Source organism: Sciurus carolinensis, chromosome 11, assembly GCF_902686445.1.
Source record: "Sciurus carolinensis chromosome 11, mSciCar1.2, whole genome shotgun sequence".
NCBI classification, from domain to species: domain Eukaryota; kingdom Metazoa; phylum Chordata; class Mammalia; order Rodentia; family Sciuridae; genus Sciurus; species Sciurus carolinensis.
The window spans coordinates 45,275,496-45,293,292 of NC_062223.1; the positions used below are offsets into that span (position 1 = coordinate 45,275,496).

A 17,797-nucleotide genomic window follows, 5' to 3' on the forward strand; every position below is an offset into this window, starting at 1 on the left:
TATGGAGCTAAAGAAGAAAGGGACGCCACTTCCAGAGAAGTTATTTTTTTAAAGCTCTTTCCTGGGAGGCTTTTAACTTCCTCGGTATCAAAGATTAAACAGGGAGTCCATCCCTTTGTGTTCTTCCTCTTTGCCCACTGGCCACACTGGCCAGAATACTTGGACGGCGCTAACGGTGGTCCACATCCTCTCCACCCCAACCGACTAGACTTCTGGCTTACATTAACCGTCTTGCCAGCGTGGGTGCCGCAGGGCCGTCGGGTCGCAGCTGGGCCTTGCGGGTGTACTGCTCCAGCCCGCCGCACCCTCTTACTCTTCACAGGAGGGAAAAGACCAGCTTCCCCCGCTTCTAAGCTCCGCCCCCGAGGCTCTTTTTCCTTCTCTCCCCCAAATTTATTTTTCAACTTTGGGTGAACTTGGCCGGCATCCCGCGTCTCTGATAGGGTTGCCTAGTAACTGTGGCGCACACCCGGGCCTGCGCTGGGCGGGAAGGTGGGGCGGGGGCAGAAAAGTGACCGCGCACGGTCCTGGTGGCCGGGGATTGGGCGAGCATTACCTCATAGCCTCCCCTCCCCGGCTGCTGCGGGGATCCTGACACCGACTGCCCCCAAATCCATCCCCATCCTCCCGCCCCTCCGCGCAGAGACCCGGGGCTGACGTCAAGGGAAGGAGGTAGTGAGGTAATGAAGGAAGGAAAAGCGCCTGCCTTGGGAGATTGGGTGGGGGAATGGCCGCGCCTGGGGACCTCCAGTCCCGCAGGTGGAGGAGGGGCGCGTCCTTTTTATTGAGTACGCAGCCACGCATCCCAGTGTCCCAGCTGCGCTTGTGAGATTGAGCCTGGGACTGGTCTGACTCTCCCACCCCGGACATTATTTCCTAAAGTTTCGAGAGAGGTACTAGGTCGCGCTTCTTCTGTTTCTGACGCCTGAGACGTGCGGACTTTGGAAACCTTTCCTTTTGATCTGAAAATTCGACATATTTAATCAGATCTTTTCTAGGGGGAGTGTTGGGAGAGGCCGAGAAATGGACGCAGGTCACACAGGTAGAAGCAAAATAGTCACACCTGCACACCCTCCTTTTGCTCCTTCCGTAGCTAGAAACCTTTTCTGTTCTGGCCCTGCAGACCAGCAGACCCGCCTTCTACCCCAAACCCGCCATCTAGGCCTCCTCTCGGTAGTCAAGTCACGGAATGGTTACAGAATTCGCATCCATTGTCTGCTGAAACCCCTTGCCTTAGCAGAACTGTGGCAACTGGGCCATTGGCCTCCTTCTTAAGCAGCTTGCTCCTGCCTATTGCCACGGTGTCATTGCTGTTATTCTAGTAGCTGCAAGGGGACCATTTGGACCGGTTCCCCATGGGGATATACCTTGGCCCACTTCTCTCTCCTTGGCGCCACGTGGACTCACCCGTCACACACCAGGCAAGAGGAAGACCATGCTATGGCATTGTTGACATAGGCTCCATATCTCCTTGGGCTGTGGGGACTAGGAGGTGGTGTGGTCTTTTGCAGTAGTGATGATCTGCTACATGCGTATACCTTGCTCTTCTCTCTGCCAAGCCTGGACTCTGTGGAACACTAGGAAGGAGCCCATCAGAGAAGCTGAGCAGCTGTAAACAGAAGAGTTCCAGGATATAGTGATCACAACCACTGGTTTAGTAGTAGTTCTCCAAACCACATCCCTGTGATGGATTTTGATTTAGGACTGAATTTGTGACTACTATGGAAGTAGGAAAAGTTATTCAGATATTTTTTAACGTTTTTTGGTGCTGGAGATTGAACCCAGAACCCTGATCATGTCAAGCACAGGCTCTACCACTAAGCACATCCCCAACCCTGATTATATTTTATATACAAATTTCTCTCTCTCTCTCTCTCTCTCTCTCTCTCTCTCTCTCTCTCTCTCCCTCCCTTCTTTCCTTCCTTCCTTCCTTCCAGTACCAGTGATTGAACCCAGGGACACTCAACTGCTGAGCCACATCCCTAGTCCCTTTTTAGTTTTTACTATGAGACAGAGTCTTGCTAAGTTTCTTATGGCCTCACTAAATTACTGAGGCTGGCTTTGAACTTGTAATCCTCCTGCCTTGACTCTGGAGCCACGGGGATTACAGTTGTGCACCTTGTGTCCAGCAAATTTTCACTTTTTCTAACCCAACTTTTAATTGGTCACTATAGAAATCAATTTTGTCAGATTCATCTTTCAGAAATATTTGAAGAACAGTCGAAGAAGATGTCCTTCCTTCTATGTAATTATGAAACTTTCTTTGGTCATGTTTTTACATGATTTTCATCAAAATACAGTTTTCTTCTGTTACAGAAATTTCCTCAGTAGAAACAACTCAAAAAATAATTTGCAACCTCTGTAGGAAAAATTTGCTCCTTTAAAGTATGTGCTTTTGAATCTTTGATGTTTTGGCCATCCTAAATTCACAGCATTGGCAATCACTTTGCCAATTCGTGTCCTGCCCATGTACTAATGATGAACGGGTAGGTAAAGGGATGTTTGAAAATTGGGCTTGTGCACACAACATTATCACAGTTATATGGTATTCTTTCCTATTCCTAAAAAAATGTTTGAAGGGTATTTAAATGCTTTTGTGAATGACATGTTTGAAAAGCATAGAAAATAGGATGAAATTTTCATCATTCAGTGGCTTAACTTTTGAATTTTATACATTCACTTGTCCCTGGGTCCGTTCCTTTTTCTCTCTAAAATTGGGACCTCTTGGGAAAGATGTGCTTGTACCTTGTTTGCTTTGTTGCATTTGACTCCCTGAGGCAGACTGCTCAGCTTTTCCCCCCATTTCCTCTGCCCTCCCCCATAGGAAGCTTTGGTCTCCTCAGTTTTGAACTCTAGTTTTTCTTCCCATCCTGAAATGGTGGTAATGGTATATATCTAATACAATAAAATAAGCAGCGTACACTGTGAATTTGCTTTGAGAAAAGTCTCAAAATTCCCACTCTTTGCTTGTCCCCTGCATAATTCCCTCCCCTCTCTCAGGTAACAGATCTGAGAAGTTACAGCTGCTCACATTCTTATGTGAATATGATCAGCAGCAATGAATAGAAAATGGCCCCACTCAACTTACAGGAAGTGATTGGAGGTGATTTCCTTTATCCATCTATCCTAGGCCCCTTGCCCCCAAATATTGATGGTGGGCAATTTTGTCTGAAAGTCACAAAAAGCTTCTGAAACCAGGTGCTGGCCTTTATGGAATCCAATGACCACAACTGAATGAAAGCATGATTCCTTATACAGGGGAATTTGTCAAATGCTAGCTGTGTGCTATTGGGCACTCTGCTAAGTGCTTCCTTCAGTACCCTCATTTAGTTTTTCTGACTACAAAGTAGGTACTATAATCTTCATTTTACTGATGTGAAAATTAGTTCAGAGACTCAACGTTGACTTGCTCAAGGTTATACAGTAAGTGAGAGTTGGATTCAGGATTTGATTCTCCTCGGTCTTTCTAACTTCAAAGCCCATCTGTGCTCTGAATCACCAAGTGATGCTGGACCACTCAGTGTTCCTTATCTGGATTATTCCCTTACACAGCCATGCCAGCACCTTTTGCTGGTAAGTAATAAGAGCAAATGCTTATGTAGATTTACTGTGTACCAAGGTCCCATTGTAAGCACCGTATAAATCCTGACTTCTTTAATCCCCATAAAAACACATCGATGTTGTCAATGGGTTATCACCCCCATTTTACAGAGGAAGAAGCTGAGCCCTGAGAGGTGAACTTCCCCAGTGTGATAGTAAGGGATAGAATTGGTGTTCAGATCCAGGTAGTGAGGTTCCAGAACCCATCCTCCTGCCCTCTGCACCCATGTGGATAAGTGCCATTCTTTTTCTGAAGATGGCATTTGTCCTTGGTCTTATTGGAGGGTGGACTTTATTGCCCACAGTTGTGAAATTCTTTTACTGTCCATAGAAAGCTCTTAGTGCCTTAGGGGCAGCATTTTCCTTTATAAATACTGTCAGAAGCAGACTTGAGCTTTCTCACAAAATAGCTGTCTTTCAAACTCTAGACCACTCCAGCTCTGTCATGCCCACCTCCAGTGGGCATGAACTACTGGGGTGAAGCTCAGTATAGGCACCTAAAAAATTCCAAGGCAGAGACCTTTCCTTCCATTCATCTGATCCAGGAGGACTGACTGCTTTGTTCTTGTCCAGAAGCAAGGTCCCAAGAAGGGCAGACCCCATTGATCTCCTGAGGTGGGAGACTGGTAGTGAATCCAGCCTCACTAAGTGTTACCTCACTAAGAAAGGGCAGCCAACTGGACCTTCCCTCTTCTTCCCGTGCTCCATCTTCTCCCGTCCCCTTCTGTCTCTCCTGCTTGCTGACCTTGGAGCCCCTAAGCCCTGGCTGTGCCTGCTTCATGAGTCAATCCTCAGAGCTATTTTGAAAAGTTCTGGGCACTGTTTGAAACATACTCCCATTCACATTGATTTTAAAAAAAGACATTCTGTTTTTTTCTTTTCTCTTCTTTGTCCCTTTATTAGCTTTGTGTATCATTCTTTAGCTACTGTGCTGCCAATGTAAATGAGGTAAATGAGGATATTTCAGTTTCCCTACTTTGTCCCTTTCTCAGTTAATACTGCTTCAACTCTGGAAGTATATTGCCTTTCATATGCGAAAAACCTCCATAGCAGCCATACGGGTTCTGTGGAATCTCAGCATCTGCAGGTCAATGGGAAGCGCACCACTCACCATTGGGGCTGACCTCCGACATAGACATAAATCAGGTGACAACCAGTGCTTAAGAAAATAACATCATAATTAATAACGCCCCTTTCCACTTGTGTACCTACCAGTATTTTACTTGGTGTTTTCATTTAGTAAAGTACTACTCTTTGCTTTCCACACAGGTGGGCAGAATGCAAGGTCTCAAATGCTTTGCCTAGTGGTGGATAGTGTTATCAAAGCCACAGGCTTGAATTGAGCTTGTCTCCAGGGACAGGGAAAAATCAGTTCCAAATATTTCTGCTAATTTTTGTGCTGACCAAGTGTTTATTAATAAAAATCGTATCCCCAGTGGGGTTTTCTCTGGAAAGCTGGTGAGCTTGAGAGAAATTACAATACCAAGAAAGTGACTATGAAATAAGTATTCAATGTGGCCTGCTGGGCAGTAAGTTCAGGCAGGCAGTTTCCAGGATGCTTTGGAGGGAAGACAGCAGGAAAAGGGCCATGTAGAGGTCTTCGTGCAGCCTCAGCATGAGCCTTGGCTAGTAGGTAGAGGTGAATTAGCAGAGGCCTCTCCCTTAGTTTGGGACGGGGCCTTTACAGCAGAAACTGAAGACATCACGGATTCTGATCACAGAAGCCAGTTATCTCAGTTTTTTCTTTTTCTCGTTTGGCATTGTTTTATTTTTTAATCTGGTGGGGGAAACTTTACTAGTACCAAGATGCTACTTTGCAAATAGTCAGTAATCATGTGGCAAAAGAACCGTAATCTCAACCAGGCTAAGAGATTCTGTTCCAATAGCGACATAAACCTTTCTTTCTTGTCCTTCCCAATATAGTAAACACTTCAGATACAAATGTGCTTAGATCACACGTGCATTTGAAGAGTGGGGGAGTCCTGGTCTAGATAATGGCTGAGGTTTTTTTCCTTCCTTTCTTTTTGTGGAGAGGTCGAGAACTCAGTAATACTGCAGTCCAGGCCAAAACAAACTCTATATGATGTACTACTGGTTTCCTTTTAAGTTCCCTTTTTTGCTGGGACTGACTTCCTTTTATTTTACTCCAACTTGCATTAATCCCAGTTATAGAAGTTTCTTTCCTCTCTCCCTTGCTTCTAACTTCAAACATTTTTTTTAACATAGGAAACAAGTGATTTTTTTTTTTAAAGATCTACTTTAAAAATATAAAGGATATCATGACTTTGGGATATATTTTGGCAGCCTGCAGTTTCAGAATTCACTTCCAAACAGGCAGAGTTTGAGCTGAAATGCCTACGTGACCACTGTGGTCGCGGTGAGCCAAACTACCTGCTTATCTGATCTCCCCTGGGAATGAGATAGTCGACACCTACGGTGGTTATTTAATAATTAGATGTTTTATTTGCCAGAGGCCATAAATTCCCTGAACAGTGCTGTCTCTCTCTGTGGACTTCCATGATGAGAACTGGGTGTTGACCGATTGCCCAAAGAGATCAGAGCCTGAACACGCTTAGGCCCCGTATTTTTAGCCCAAGTTCACATTCTGTCCTCTCTCCGGCAGTAGTTATTGTTACTGCTGTCATTGACTTCCAGAGGAAAGGTTGTGCCAGCCAGGCCGACTGACCGAGCCACTGCTGAGCCCCAGCCAGCAGAAGGCAGGATGTGGTTAAAACTGTGCTCTGATCCTATCTCAGGAAACCTATTAGTAGCTTGGGGATTTTCTGGAAGTCCTTCTCTCCCATCCGCTATCCCCACCTCCTGTCCCCTCCTGAGGGTTTGCAGGCTGAGCTTACGGGACAACTCTAAGTTCACAAAGTGGGGTTCCTCTTGGGACCCTAGTAAACTGAAGAGGATGCCTGGACCTCTTCCATCATTGTGCCTTCCTGGAGACAGAGCTGTTCAGGACATTCCCTGTAACATGTTCTGTTTCACCTCCAGATTCTTGTCTGTATTATTTAAACAGGAGTGAGAGAACTCGGCTCAGAGACCAAATAATGCCTAGGGGACATTAGGCATGCCAGCACTGGGCACCTCTCTGAGTTCCAGTCCTCATCTCATAAATGGAGGTTGTAATTATACTGACCTCACAAAATTGTTATGAGTGGTCCTGAGGATGTATGAAAGTGCTATGCAAAATTGGATAGGTTAGAAAAAATTCAAATATATTAATTATCTGTATCATCTTCAAAGAGCTGTTACTTTCTTTGAGCCTCAAAATATCCCTGTAAAAGTTAGATGGACTGAGATCTTTATTCTCATTTGATGGATCAGAATACTGAGGTTCAGAGAGCTGAACTGTGCTTTGCTTGATGTCCCCAAACTTATAAGGTACCACTGTCCAATAGGAACATAATGTAAGTCATACATGTAGTTTGAAATTTGCCAGTATGCATCTTAAAATCACATTAAAATAAGAACAAATGAAATTAATTTTGAAATGTTGTAGTTTACCCAATATAGCCCAAATCTTATTTCAGTGTATGGCACTGGCGGCACTGGCCATATTTCCAGTGCTCAGTAACCTCATGTGGCTGGTGGCTACCCTACTGGGCAATGCAGAACAGAGTATATATTAAGCAACCGCTAGGAAGATAAATACATATTTAAGACATAAACCCTGTATCTGAGAAAGTTTGCATTCTGGGGACCAAGGAAATGCCCTTTAAAATATTTTCTCTTTATAATTCCCCCTATGTAGAGACCCTTTGGAATCAAACAGTGGTACTGTGCTTTAAGTCTGAGAAAATTACTGAATCATAAAGTTAGATGTTTGGGATTCATTCATCCTTATGCATAAACTTCTGTCACTCATTTTTTCCCATCATATTCTTTATCTTATGCAAAGATTAAATAATTTCAGAAAGATCCCACATCCCCACAGGGCCTAGAAAAATTGTCAGCTGGGGCTGAGTGATTTTAGTTTGTGAACAATTTTTTAAAAATTAGTGACAAAAATATAGAGCTACCTGGGGAATACAATGCCTGTTGGCTGAGATTAATGGCAAGATTAATAAATGGATTGCTTGATGAAAAGGTGCAGGAGAACAAAAACCAGTGGAAAGATTGTGGAGGAGGCCGCTTATTAATGAACTGTCAGCCCAAAGAAAGTTCAAGAAACTCTCCTGTGGTAAATGCGGCAGCCTGGCACTTCTAATAAAAGTTGGGGTCCTTCAGGAATTAATTACACCAGTCTTACAGCAAGAATTTGTGGAATTGCGAAATGTAGTGGCACAGACCAGCACGGGCTGTTGCTGCAAACAGGGAAGCTGCAGGAGAAACTAATCATTTTTTTCATTGATATGTAGGATATTGTAGCAGCATAATAGCCAGTCAGACATGGGGATGAATGATGGGGTCCAGATATACGCTGACTAATGAAATTACACATACTTGGAGTTTGAAGTCACTTCACTTTTCATATGCAAAGTTCCCTCCTGCAATCTGATTTCCTCCTTATCCCATGTGCCCGACACCAAGGAGTTCCAAATAATTTGCAGAGTGATTACATGTAAGTCAGATGGACTCTACCATGATTTATCAAGCTATGCAGAGAGAGCACAGTATTCATTTATTCCGAGTTGCTGTGATTTCTCTTACCCCTCCACAAGTTCCCAATTCAGTTGGCCTGAGAAAACCCTCTGAATTAAAAATTAGTGTTGCAATGCAAAGGAATGCCATGACAAGACAGAGATTGTCCAGGATTTGGGATCTGATATCACACGGTAGATATTGAATGCTCCTTATCTTCTTTCACTTCTGCCATGAAGGTAGAGTGAACATTTTCTTCTGTAATGTGTTTAGACATGAGGTTTCCAGACAAACCATTAATCTCTAGGGTCTCAGATTTCATAATTAACCGTTTCAATTCAGGCTTCAATTTATTCTCAATAGGACTTAGTAATGTCGATTTCTGGTAATTGATTTATGTGCTGATTTTCTTAGGAATAAGATAAACATAAAGGAGAAAGAAAGGGTTTTAATTGGTTTGCTTGGTGGTGTGTTTTTTTCCTTTTGGGATCTTAATGTAAATCATTGGCTGCCTTTTTTTTTTTTTAACTCCGTTTGACTCACACCAGGATTATAAAACTTATAGAGAATAATTCCTTCAGCTGGGCACAGAGTTTATCATCCACTTTCTTTGACTTGTCACATCCTTGTGTATTAGGCCATCCATCACCCATCACTCTGACTTCTCAGGCCCTCATAATCCACATGATACTTATCCTTTTGATTAAAACAACTTAATGGCCTTTTCACGAATAATTAATCTGCTGTCTTTTTACCCTCAGCTCCAGGCTTTTAACTTTAATGTTGAGTTATCCAGCCTGTGTTGCCTTTCAAAGTTTCACTCCCTTCAGTTGCTTCCCCTCCAGGGCTTAATACCTCCTTCGAAACGCCAGTGTGTGCTGTACTAAGGTTTTGTAAAAAGCTTCCAAATTACTCTCATATCCTTTCTGCTGTGTGTGAAGTGAATAACTGTTCAGAGATCAGTGGGATGGAATGAAAATAATTTCAGATGCACCTATTCTGTCATTCTGGAAAATGCAGAGGTTTGCACTATAAAGACAAGTTAAAATTCCATTGCTTTTGAAGACAATTTGTATTTGCGTACATGAATGCATACGTGTGTGCGCACATGTGCATGCATGCGGTTATGTGTTTCTAACTCTGGATGTTTTCCAACAGTGACAATTTATATCAGATGACCTCCCAGCTTGAATGCATGACCTGGAATCAGATGAACTTAGGAGCGACCTTAAAAGGGTAAGGTTTTTATTCCATTGCTTTTCAACAGTGACTTCTACCTGTTCAAATCATTTTAAAGGTGGTTATAATTTACAAAGGGAGTACAGTTTTAGAAAAATGGGCATAAATTCTTTATAGCATTAAAATGCTTTCCTCTGCCCCCCAATTGGTGGGCTGTGTTGAGCATTAAATTTTCAAAAACACAAACGGGATGTTTTGTCTGGACTAAGGGAATTGAGAATATTGGGAACATTTAATATGACCTTTCCTTGTTGAATGTTTTAAAATTCTGCAAGGTTGTGTCCATGCAGCCTTGTTTAATGTTAATTTTTGGCTAGCAGTATCACAGATGTTTAACCATTATGCTATCTTATCCAAGAAATGCTTTGCATGTAAAAAATCCAGGCTCAAAATTTGTATTTGCATGAGGATGATATGGAAAATCCAAAGTCAGATGTGCTCATACCTGGTTGCACCAACAGGTTTTGCTCACACACAATATACAACCACCATAGGGAGAGTAGAGTTGCAGAACATATGAGCTTCTCCTTGCACCTAAAAATGAAGGCAGGCAAGCAGGTGGGTGGGACTGGCTTTCAACTATAAAATAACTCACTTTGTTTTCTAAGTCTGAGGAGGTGGCAGTAGGATACCACACTCATGTAGCAGGTACTTTTCTAGGTTACCTTGGCTTCTCTCCTAACAACCTTATGAGGTCTAGATACTGTTGTTACCTGTTTTATAGATGAGTACATCAAGCTCTGGGAGTCATGTAACTTCCAAGGTTTACATCTTACTAAGTGGTAGTGCTGGAATTCCAAGCCCAGATCTGATTCCAAAGCCCAGGCTCTGTCCAGCCTCTCTGTAGTGCCTCCCAAACCCCACTACTGGCCCCAGTGGGATTGGGGACTTAGTTCAGCATTCTTGATGAGTCAGCTAGCATCATGTCTCTGTGTATTCCATGGTTTCTCATTAGATTCTGGGACCAGGGGGCTTTCCAGAACCCCCATGCTCCATTCCCCATTCCCACCTCTTCTTCTCTTCTAGAGTTGCTACTGGGAGCTCCAACTCAGTGAAATGGACAGAAGGGCAGAGCAAGTGAGTGATTAATGGCCTTGTTGACTGACGTCTGGGGCAGGAGTTAGCACTGACGTGGGTAATCAGGGAGCAGTTGCGGGGTGGGTAAGTCTATCCCTGCCCCCCCACCTCTTCTTGTTTATTGTAGACCTAATACAGGCCAAATGGAGGTGGAGATGTTTCTCATTGGCATACCCCTAGAAAACATTTCTTTCTTTCTTTCTTTTTTGGTACAAGGATTGAACCCAGGGGTTCTTAACCTCTGAGCCACATTCCCAGCCCTTTTTATTTTTTATTTAGAGGCAAGGGCTCGATAAGTTGCTGAGGCTATCTTTGAACTTGGAGTCCTCCTGCTTCAGCCTCCCAACCCACTGGGATTACAGGTGTGCACCACTGTGCACAGCTTGGAAAACAATTTTTTAAAATCAGGCAGCAGGAACCCTGCTTGTTTCCTTGTGAATGTTTCACAAAACACCAGATTTGTGGCATTGCACAGGTCCTGTAGGCTTAGTCAAGTCTTTCAGTCATAACTTACAGAGACTTGCTTTTCTCTATTTACCTTTAAATCTCCCAAGGAGAACTTAGTTTTTACCCTAAGTCTGCGGCCAGGCTTTGTGAAGACTTTTTTTTTTTTTTTTTTTCATTCTTAAGCATTTGTATCTTCCCCAGCTTTATACCTGTGCTCTGGAGCATTTCTGTGGCTATTTCATTCAGTTTTATTTTCTCTCTGCTGAAATACCAGACCAGGCTGCATCTTTCTTCCTTCTTTCATTGGCTCAGTTCTGGTTTTGAATCATCCTTCAGCGATCAATTTCTGAGACTTACTCTTAGATTTTTTTTTTTTCCCCACTCCTACCTCCAATTTTTCTGCTATTTTATCCAAATCTCCACTTCCTCTCTCTGGATTCCAAAGTTGAAAGCTTTCTGTTGTTTCGGAGTTTTCTCTTCCAACTTCCATCCAAGGGGCAGCTGATAGTTTTAGGCTTCTGTCTCCCTCCCTGCTGCCAGCTTCTCTTACATTTCTTGGCTTTTTGGTTCCACCCTGTATTTCTGGATCCTTTCCTTTCCTTCTCTCTTCTCTACTCAGAACTTAGTAACTCTCCTCATATTAAATGCCAAGAACAGACAGAACATGATTGTGAAGTGAGAATTTTGTTTCAATTTTTAGAATTTCTGCATGCTGGCATACAGTGTTAGTTGGTTTGATTAATTACAAAAATTACAGATAAGGACTCTTGGCATGTGTTTGAATCCAGATCTTTCCATAGCTGAGATAATTTTGATAGTTTTAAAGGTCTTCAGATATGTGATATTAGTCACTAGCCGGGGAGCCAGAAATTGTAATGTTTAAGGATGAAGCCCAAAGTGTAAATAGTTTTCGTTCAATCTTATGTAAGAGAAAAAAAAAACTAGAAGTTTTCATTGATCTGTTATTTATATCTGGAAAAATAATTTCTGGGGCTGGGGAGATAGCTCAGTTGGTAGAGTGCTTGCCTTGCAAGCACAAGGTCCTGGGTTCAATCCCCAGCACTGCAAAAAAAAAAAAAAAAAATAAATAAAAAAAAAATAAATAAATAAATAAAATAAAAATAAAAAAAAAGAATTTCTGAAGTAAAAATGTTTTCCTTGAATACAATCTTTGTTCAGAGAGCTATATAACAAGGATCCATAGCCCCAACATATAGTCCCACCTAGGAACAACTTTTAAAGAACAGAAAATTACAATTACAATTGTCTAATTTGCTTTTCTTTTTCTTTTTTTTTTTTTTTTTTTGGTACCAGGGATTGAACCCAGGGCTCTTAACCCCTGAGACACACCTGCAGCCCTTTTTATATTTAATTTTGAGACAGGATCTCACAAGTTGTTGAGGGCCTCACTGAATTGCTGAAGCTGGCTTTAAACTTGCAATCCTTCTGCCTCAGCCTCCTGAGTTGCTGGGATTATAGGTGTGCACCGATGCACCTGGCAACAATTATATTTTTCTGACATCTCTCACGTGGTGGATTTATCCCTTAGAACATATTTAAGTCCGTTGATTTCTGCTTCCATTTTGTGAGTTACACATTTATTTAAGGATGCATTTCAACACTATCTGGCCGGGGATAGAGACTTTACCTGTTTTCTCTTATGACCTTACTATTATCATCATCCTCTGCCCACCCCAATGCTATGACCATGTCCAGATGAGGCTGGAAAGATTAAGCTTCCTAACCCAGTCCATGGAGTAAGTGGGAGAGCCATGTTGAATTATTCTTTCTGACTCTGGGGCTGGCCTTAGAGTTTCTTAGACTCTAATAATCTTAAGATTATGACCACAGTTAGAAATACATTGAACTCTAATATACACACATGTGCACACACACAAAGCACCAATTTTCACTGAACAATACTTACCCTTATGATGTGTTTTTGCATGCTGATATTTTCTACCCTATTCCACATTATTTAAAAAAATACCTGCTGTGACATACTAGATTGACTTTACAATGCACTGATGTGTCACGACCCCAGTTTGCCTCCCTTTTCACTCTCAAAGATGGTGACTCCTTGGCTCTTTCCTCCGAACTGAGAACTGGATTTGGGTGGATCTCAAATTCCAATAGAAAAATTGGCTTCACCCCAGAAGAGACACAATCCAGGGTGGAGTCATTATTCTCTCTGATACTAGATTTACTTTCTTTTGCCATGACATAAAAACATTGTTAATATGGAAAATACGTTTGGGAAATGAAAGGATACTCCATGAAGTAGAGAAAGACAACTTTTTGCTTTCATCCTTAACTAGTAGCATCTTGACATGATCTGAAGTCGTTGATGAGAAAAATCATGATGGCAAGCTAGATCTATAGCACTAAAACTAGATTTTTGGTGGGGAGGGGTGGGTACCAGGGATTATTGAAACCAGGGATGCTTAACCAGTCAGTTATAACCCAAGTCTTAACTTTTTTTTTTTTTTTTTTTTTTTTTTTGAGGCAGGTTCTCACTAAGTTGCTTAGGGCCTGACTAAGTTGCTGAGGCTGGTCTTGAACTTGAGATCCTCCTGTCTCAGCCTCCTGAGTGACTGCAATTACAGGCATTTGCCTCCATGCCAGGTTTTGCATAATTTTAAAAAGACATTATTTCCATGTCACTTTTAAAAATAAGGCATTAGTAATTTTTTAAATGAAAGATCACATACCTCAGATGAAATCCCACTAAACACTTGCTCATGTCTTCTTTCCTGAAAGTTATTTTTTTAAAAAGTTAACTCCAAAAAGAATAGGCTTGTTTCCCTGTGTCCTAAGCAAGTCCATGGAGACACCTTTATTAGATATCAGCAACAGTTCTGGAATGGGTGAGGATGGGATTTTTAAGTAGAAGAGGATATGGTGGGGAGTTACTTTTGCTGGATGACTAATTCCCCTCACTCACTCTCTCTTTTTCTCTTTTTCTTTCCTCCTTTGGTGCTGGGGATTGAACCCAGGGCCTCAATGCACACTAGGCAAGTGCTCGACCTCTGAGCCACATCTCCACCCTGCCTTTCTCCTTTTCTAATTTCTGCTTGTCTATTGGGATCAAAGCTACATTTATGGTCTCAAATGGGAGAATCCCATGTTTCAATTTATGTCAGAAAGAAGGTACTTCATGAAGCCACTTTCAATCACCCATAAACAAATGAAATTGGATTTTAAAAGCAGGTCCCTGGTGGGGGAAATTGCTGGGGAATTTTTCTAGGATTAGTCTGCCTTTGTGAATCCTATTCACGATGCTTTTTATTTCTTTGAAAACATTTTCTATGTGTATTCTTAAGGGTTGCTGATTTCCTCAGGCTGCTAATAAGCCTTGGCTACCCTGTTGGCCTCTGTTTTGTCTCTTCTGAAGAAAATATCCTGCAAAATGGAGAAACACATCAACCTTGACTGTGGTCCAAGTTATTAAAGCGAGGAGGAAGTTACTCTGTAGGGACTGGGGTAGGGGGAGTGGGAAATCGAACACAATAGAAACGTGAAAGGAGTGCTGAGCAAAACGAATGTCCCTTTGCTGGTCCAAGAAGTTCCACAAACTGTTGGGAACACACAGTATTTGACCTGTGGATGCTTGAAAGGAAAAACGAGAAGACTCCCGATGAGTGATGTATGGTGCAAACAAAGCTGTGCCTTTTGGTAGGGCCAAGGCTGTCGAATCTGGAGAAAATCCCCGCTAGACATGGTCTCATCCCTGAGAACCTGTGCCAAAAGAGATAGCGGAGCCTCTGGCCGGGAGCTCCAAACACCGCCCCGTACCTTCCCTTGCGGGCTTGTGAACATAAGGTACCCGTCCGGGAGATTTACTTCTTGAAAGCAGATAGCCTGCTTTTAAGTGGCTGTGAGCTTGAGATGCGAAGCAAAGGTGGAGAGCCTCAGTTCTGGGAATATCAGCAGTTCTGCGAAGAGGCGCATTCCTGAACGCACTCTTCCATCTCCACCCCCAGAGAAGGCCGTGCATTTCCCCCTTTGAAACGGCAACATGTATGTCGTTGAAACACCTTTCTTTATTATTGCCTTGCTTCGGACTTACTGCCAAAAGGAATAATGGACTCCTGTGTTCCTTGGTGATGGAGACTGATGACCTGGTACTATGCCCCCCACCCCTCTTAGGGAGGACTAATTCAGCTGCTTCTTGGCTCTTAGGTCTTACTTTCCTGCTGCTACTTTCACCTTCCCCAGCTATGGGTCTTTCCTTCCCCTTTGGGCATATATTCAATGAATGTTTTTAATTTTTTTATTATGCAAATAAGGTATATAAATTATAGAACATTTAGAAAATACAATTATACAGAGAAGAAAATTGCACAACCCCCCTCCCCCCCCATTTAACCCGGATGAAACTATGAATGGTGGATAAAGGGGCGTGTTTGTCTTGGGGACATCAGATGAGGGAGGATATCTTCATCACCCAAAGGAATGCTTTGGACCTCTTTTATCTGCAGCCCCATCCTGGGCCCTTGTGAGACTATCTACTCACCATTTATAAGAACAGACCATATCCTCTAGTTAGAAAAATAGTGATTTAGAATTCAGACTAATAAAAAGTCATCCAGATGTTTCACAGCAACTAGAGGCTACTGCCTGGTTTAGTAACAGTTTTTCTACTGAAAGGAAACAAGTTCATTTATTCTAGCATTATTTCCAACTCTTAATTTTTAACACAAAGTCACAGAGGGAGTGCTTTGTAGACTAAGGTGGTGACTTTATCCAAAATAAAAACAGCTTTTCTCCCCCTTGATTAGAAATGTAACACAAGCTTATCATTTAAAAAAAATTCAGACAGCACAAAACATTATAGAGAAGAAAAGAAAAGTTATCAGACATCTCACTACCCAGAGATAACTTTTTTTGTTTTTTAAAACATTTTGGTGTGTCTTGAATCTGCAGAGAAAAAAATACAGGATCCATTTATCTGACTATTAACTGCAGTTACCTCTGGATGAATTAAAGGGAAGGACAAAAGACTGAAGCAGGTGACTTGGGAGGCTGAAGCAGGAGGCTTGTAAGTTCAAAAATACCCAGCCTCAGCAACTTAGTGATACCCCGTGTCTAAATAAAGTATGAAAAAGGCTGGGGATGTGACTCAGTGGTTAGGCGCCACTGGGTTCAATCCCTGGTACTGAGAGAGAGAGAGAGAGAGAGAGAGAGAGAGAGAGAGAGTGGGGAATGGGAGGAGGTGACCAGGAGGCATCATATAGAGACAATTCTTTCATGGAGTTCTGCAGCAAAGGGGAGCAAAGAAATAAGGTTCTAATTGGTTGAGGAAAAAAGATCAGGAGATGGTGGAATTTTTTATTGTTTGCTTTCACTTATTATTATTATTATTATTTGTATTTAGAAAGAGACGTTTGCATGTTTCTTTGCTGGTGGGAATGATCAAAAAGGAGAAAATTGATGCTGGGAGGGGATAGAATTTTTTGGAACACAACTAGGTGAGAAGGAAGCCTCTCAGAAGGCAAGGGGGCTGGCTTTTGCTAGAGGCTGAGGTAGTTCATCCAACAACAATATTAGTTTATGAGCAGTCTTTGCTTATAAGAGTTCTTTTGTTTGTCATATGTACTTGAATTTTTTTCTCTAGTTTGTATTTTAGCTTTGACAGTGTTTTTTTTTTCTGTCAGAATCTTTAAAAAACTTACAGTAAAATTTGTTTTATTTCATAGTTGCAAGTTTTTGTATCATACTTGAAAAGATTGTCCTACTCCAGTTTTCTTTTCTTTTTAGCATTAGCTTATTTAATTTTGATATTTAAAAAATTAACTTTTAACATTTAAACATTTAATGCATCCTGAATTTATTTGACTATTGGTTTCCAATTTGATTTATCTCTAAGTAACTAGCCAGTATACTCAAACCATTTTGCATTATCCTTTCTTCCCTCTTTGCTTTCAGATATTACCTTTACCAAACACTAAATTCCTTGGATTCATTTCTAGACTCTTTATTTTCTTCTTTTGATCAGTTCTGCCAAGTATCAAGCTGTTTTCTTCGCTATAATTTCATAGTCTATTTTAATGTTTGACACAAAAGTTCCCCCAACATTGTAGCTCTTTTCAAAATATTTCTGGCTGTTAGTTTTTGAGGTTATTATTATTATTATCATCACCACTGTCATCATCATTGCTACTGCTATTTGAGATGGGGTCACTTTATGTAGCACAGACTAGTTTCCAACTCCTGGACTTAAGTGGTTTTTTTTGCCTCAGCCTTCTGAATAACAGGAACTCTAAAATTAATTTTGGAAGGCCAGGTATGGCGCGGTATGCCTATAACCCCAGTGACTTGGGAGGCTGAGGCAGGAGGATTGTGAGTTCAGAGGCAGCCTCAGCAACTCAGTGAAGCCCTATCTTTAAATAAAATATAAAAAAAGGACTGGAGATGTGGCTCAGTGGTTAAGTGACCCTGGGTTTAATACCAGTACAAAAAATTGATTTTGAAGTAAGTTGATGTTGAAAAATTTTGAATCCTTTCTTTAAGAACAAAACAGTTCCCAACATTAAAAAAAAATTTGTAGTTATAGATAGATAGAATGCCTTAATTTTGTTTATTTTTATTTGGTGCTAAATAAGGACTGAACCCACTGCCTCACACATGCTAGGAAAGACCTCTGCCACTGAGCTACAGCCCCAGCCCAGTTCCCAACATTTTTTAATGTCTTATTCTTTTAGATGTCCATATGTAGAATTTCCTCCAAGAATTTAACAGTAATGCCTCTGGCCTCAAAATCCCTTTGAGAATGAGTGTGATTCATTTGAATTTTTTACAAATTTTTTCCTTTGTTTGTTCACCTGGAATTCATTTTCTTTTT

General features: G+C 41.6%; 1 protein-coding gene across 2 annotated transcripts in view; it reads left to right on the forward strand.

The window, feature by feature from the left end:
* The window catches only part of Wt1 (WT1 transcription factor), a 46,355-nt gene that overhangs the window by 7,148 nt on the left and 21,410 nt on the right, over nt 1-17,797 (forward strand). The window contains exons 4-5 of one of the 2 annotated variants that reach the window (XM_047517369.1): nt 9,349-9,426; nt 10,456-10,506. In XM_047517369.1, coding sequence (XP_047373325.1) covers nt 9,349-9,426; nt 10,456-10,506 — 129 coding nt within the window. The remainder of the gene's footprint in view (nt 1-9,348; nt 9,427-10,455; nt 10,507-17,797) is intronic. The other variant, XM_047517368.1, reaches the window with a different exon arrangement.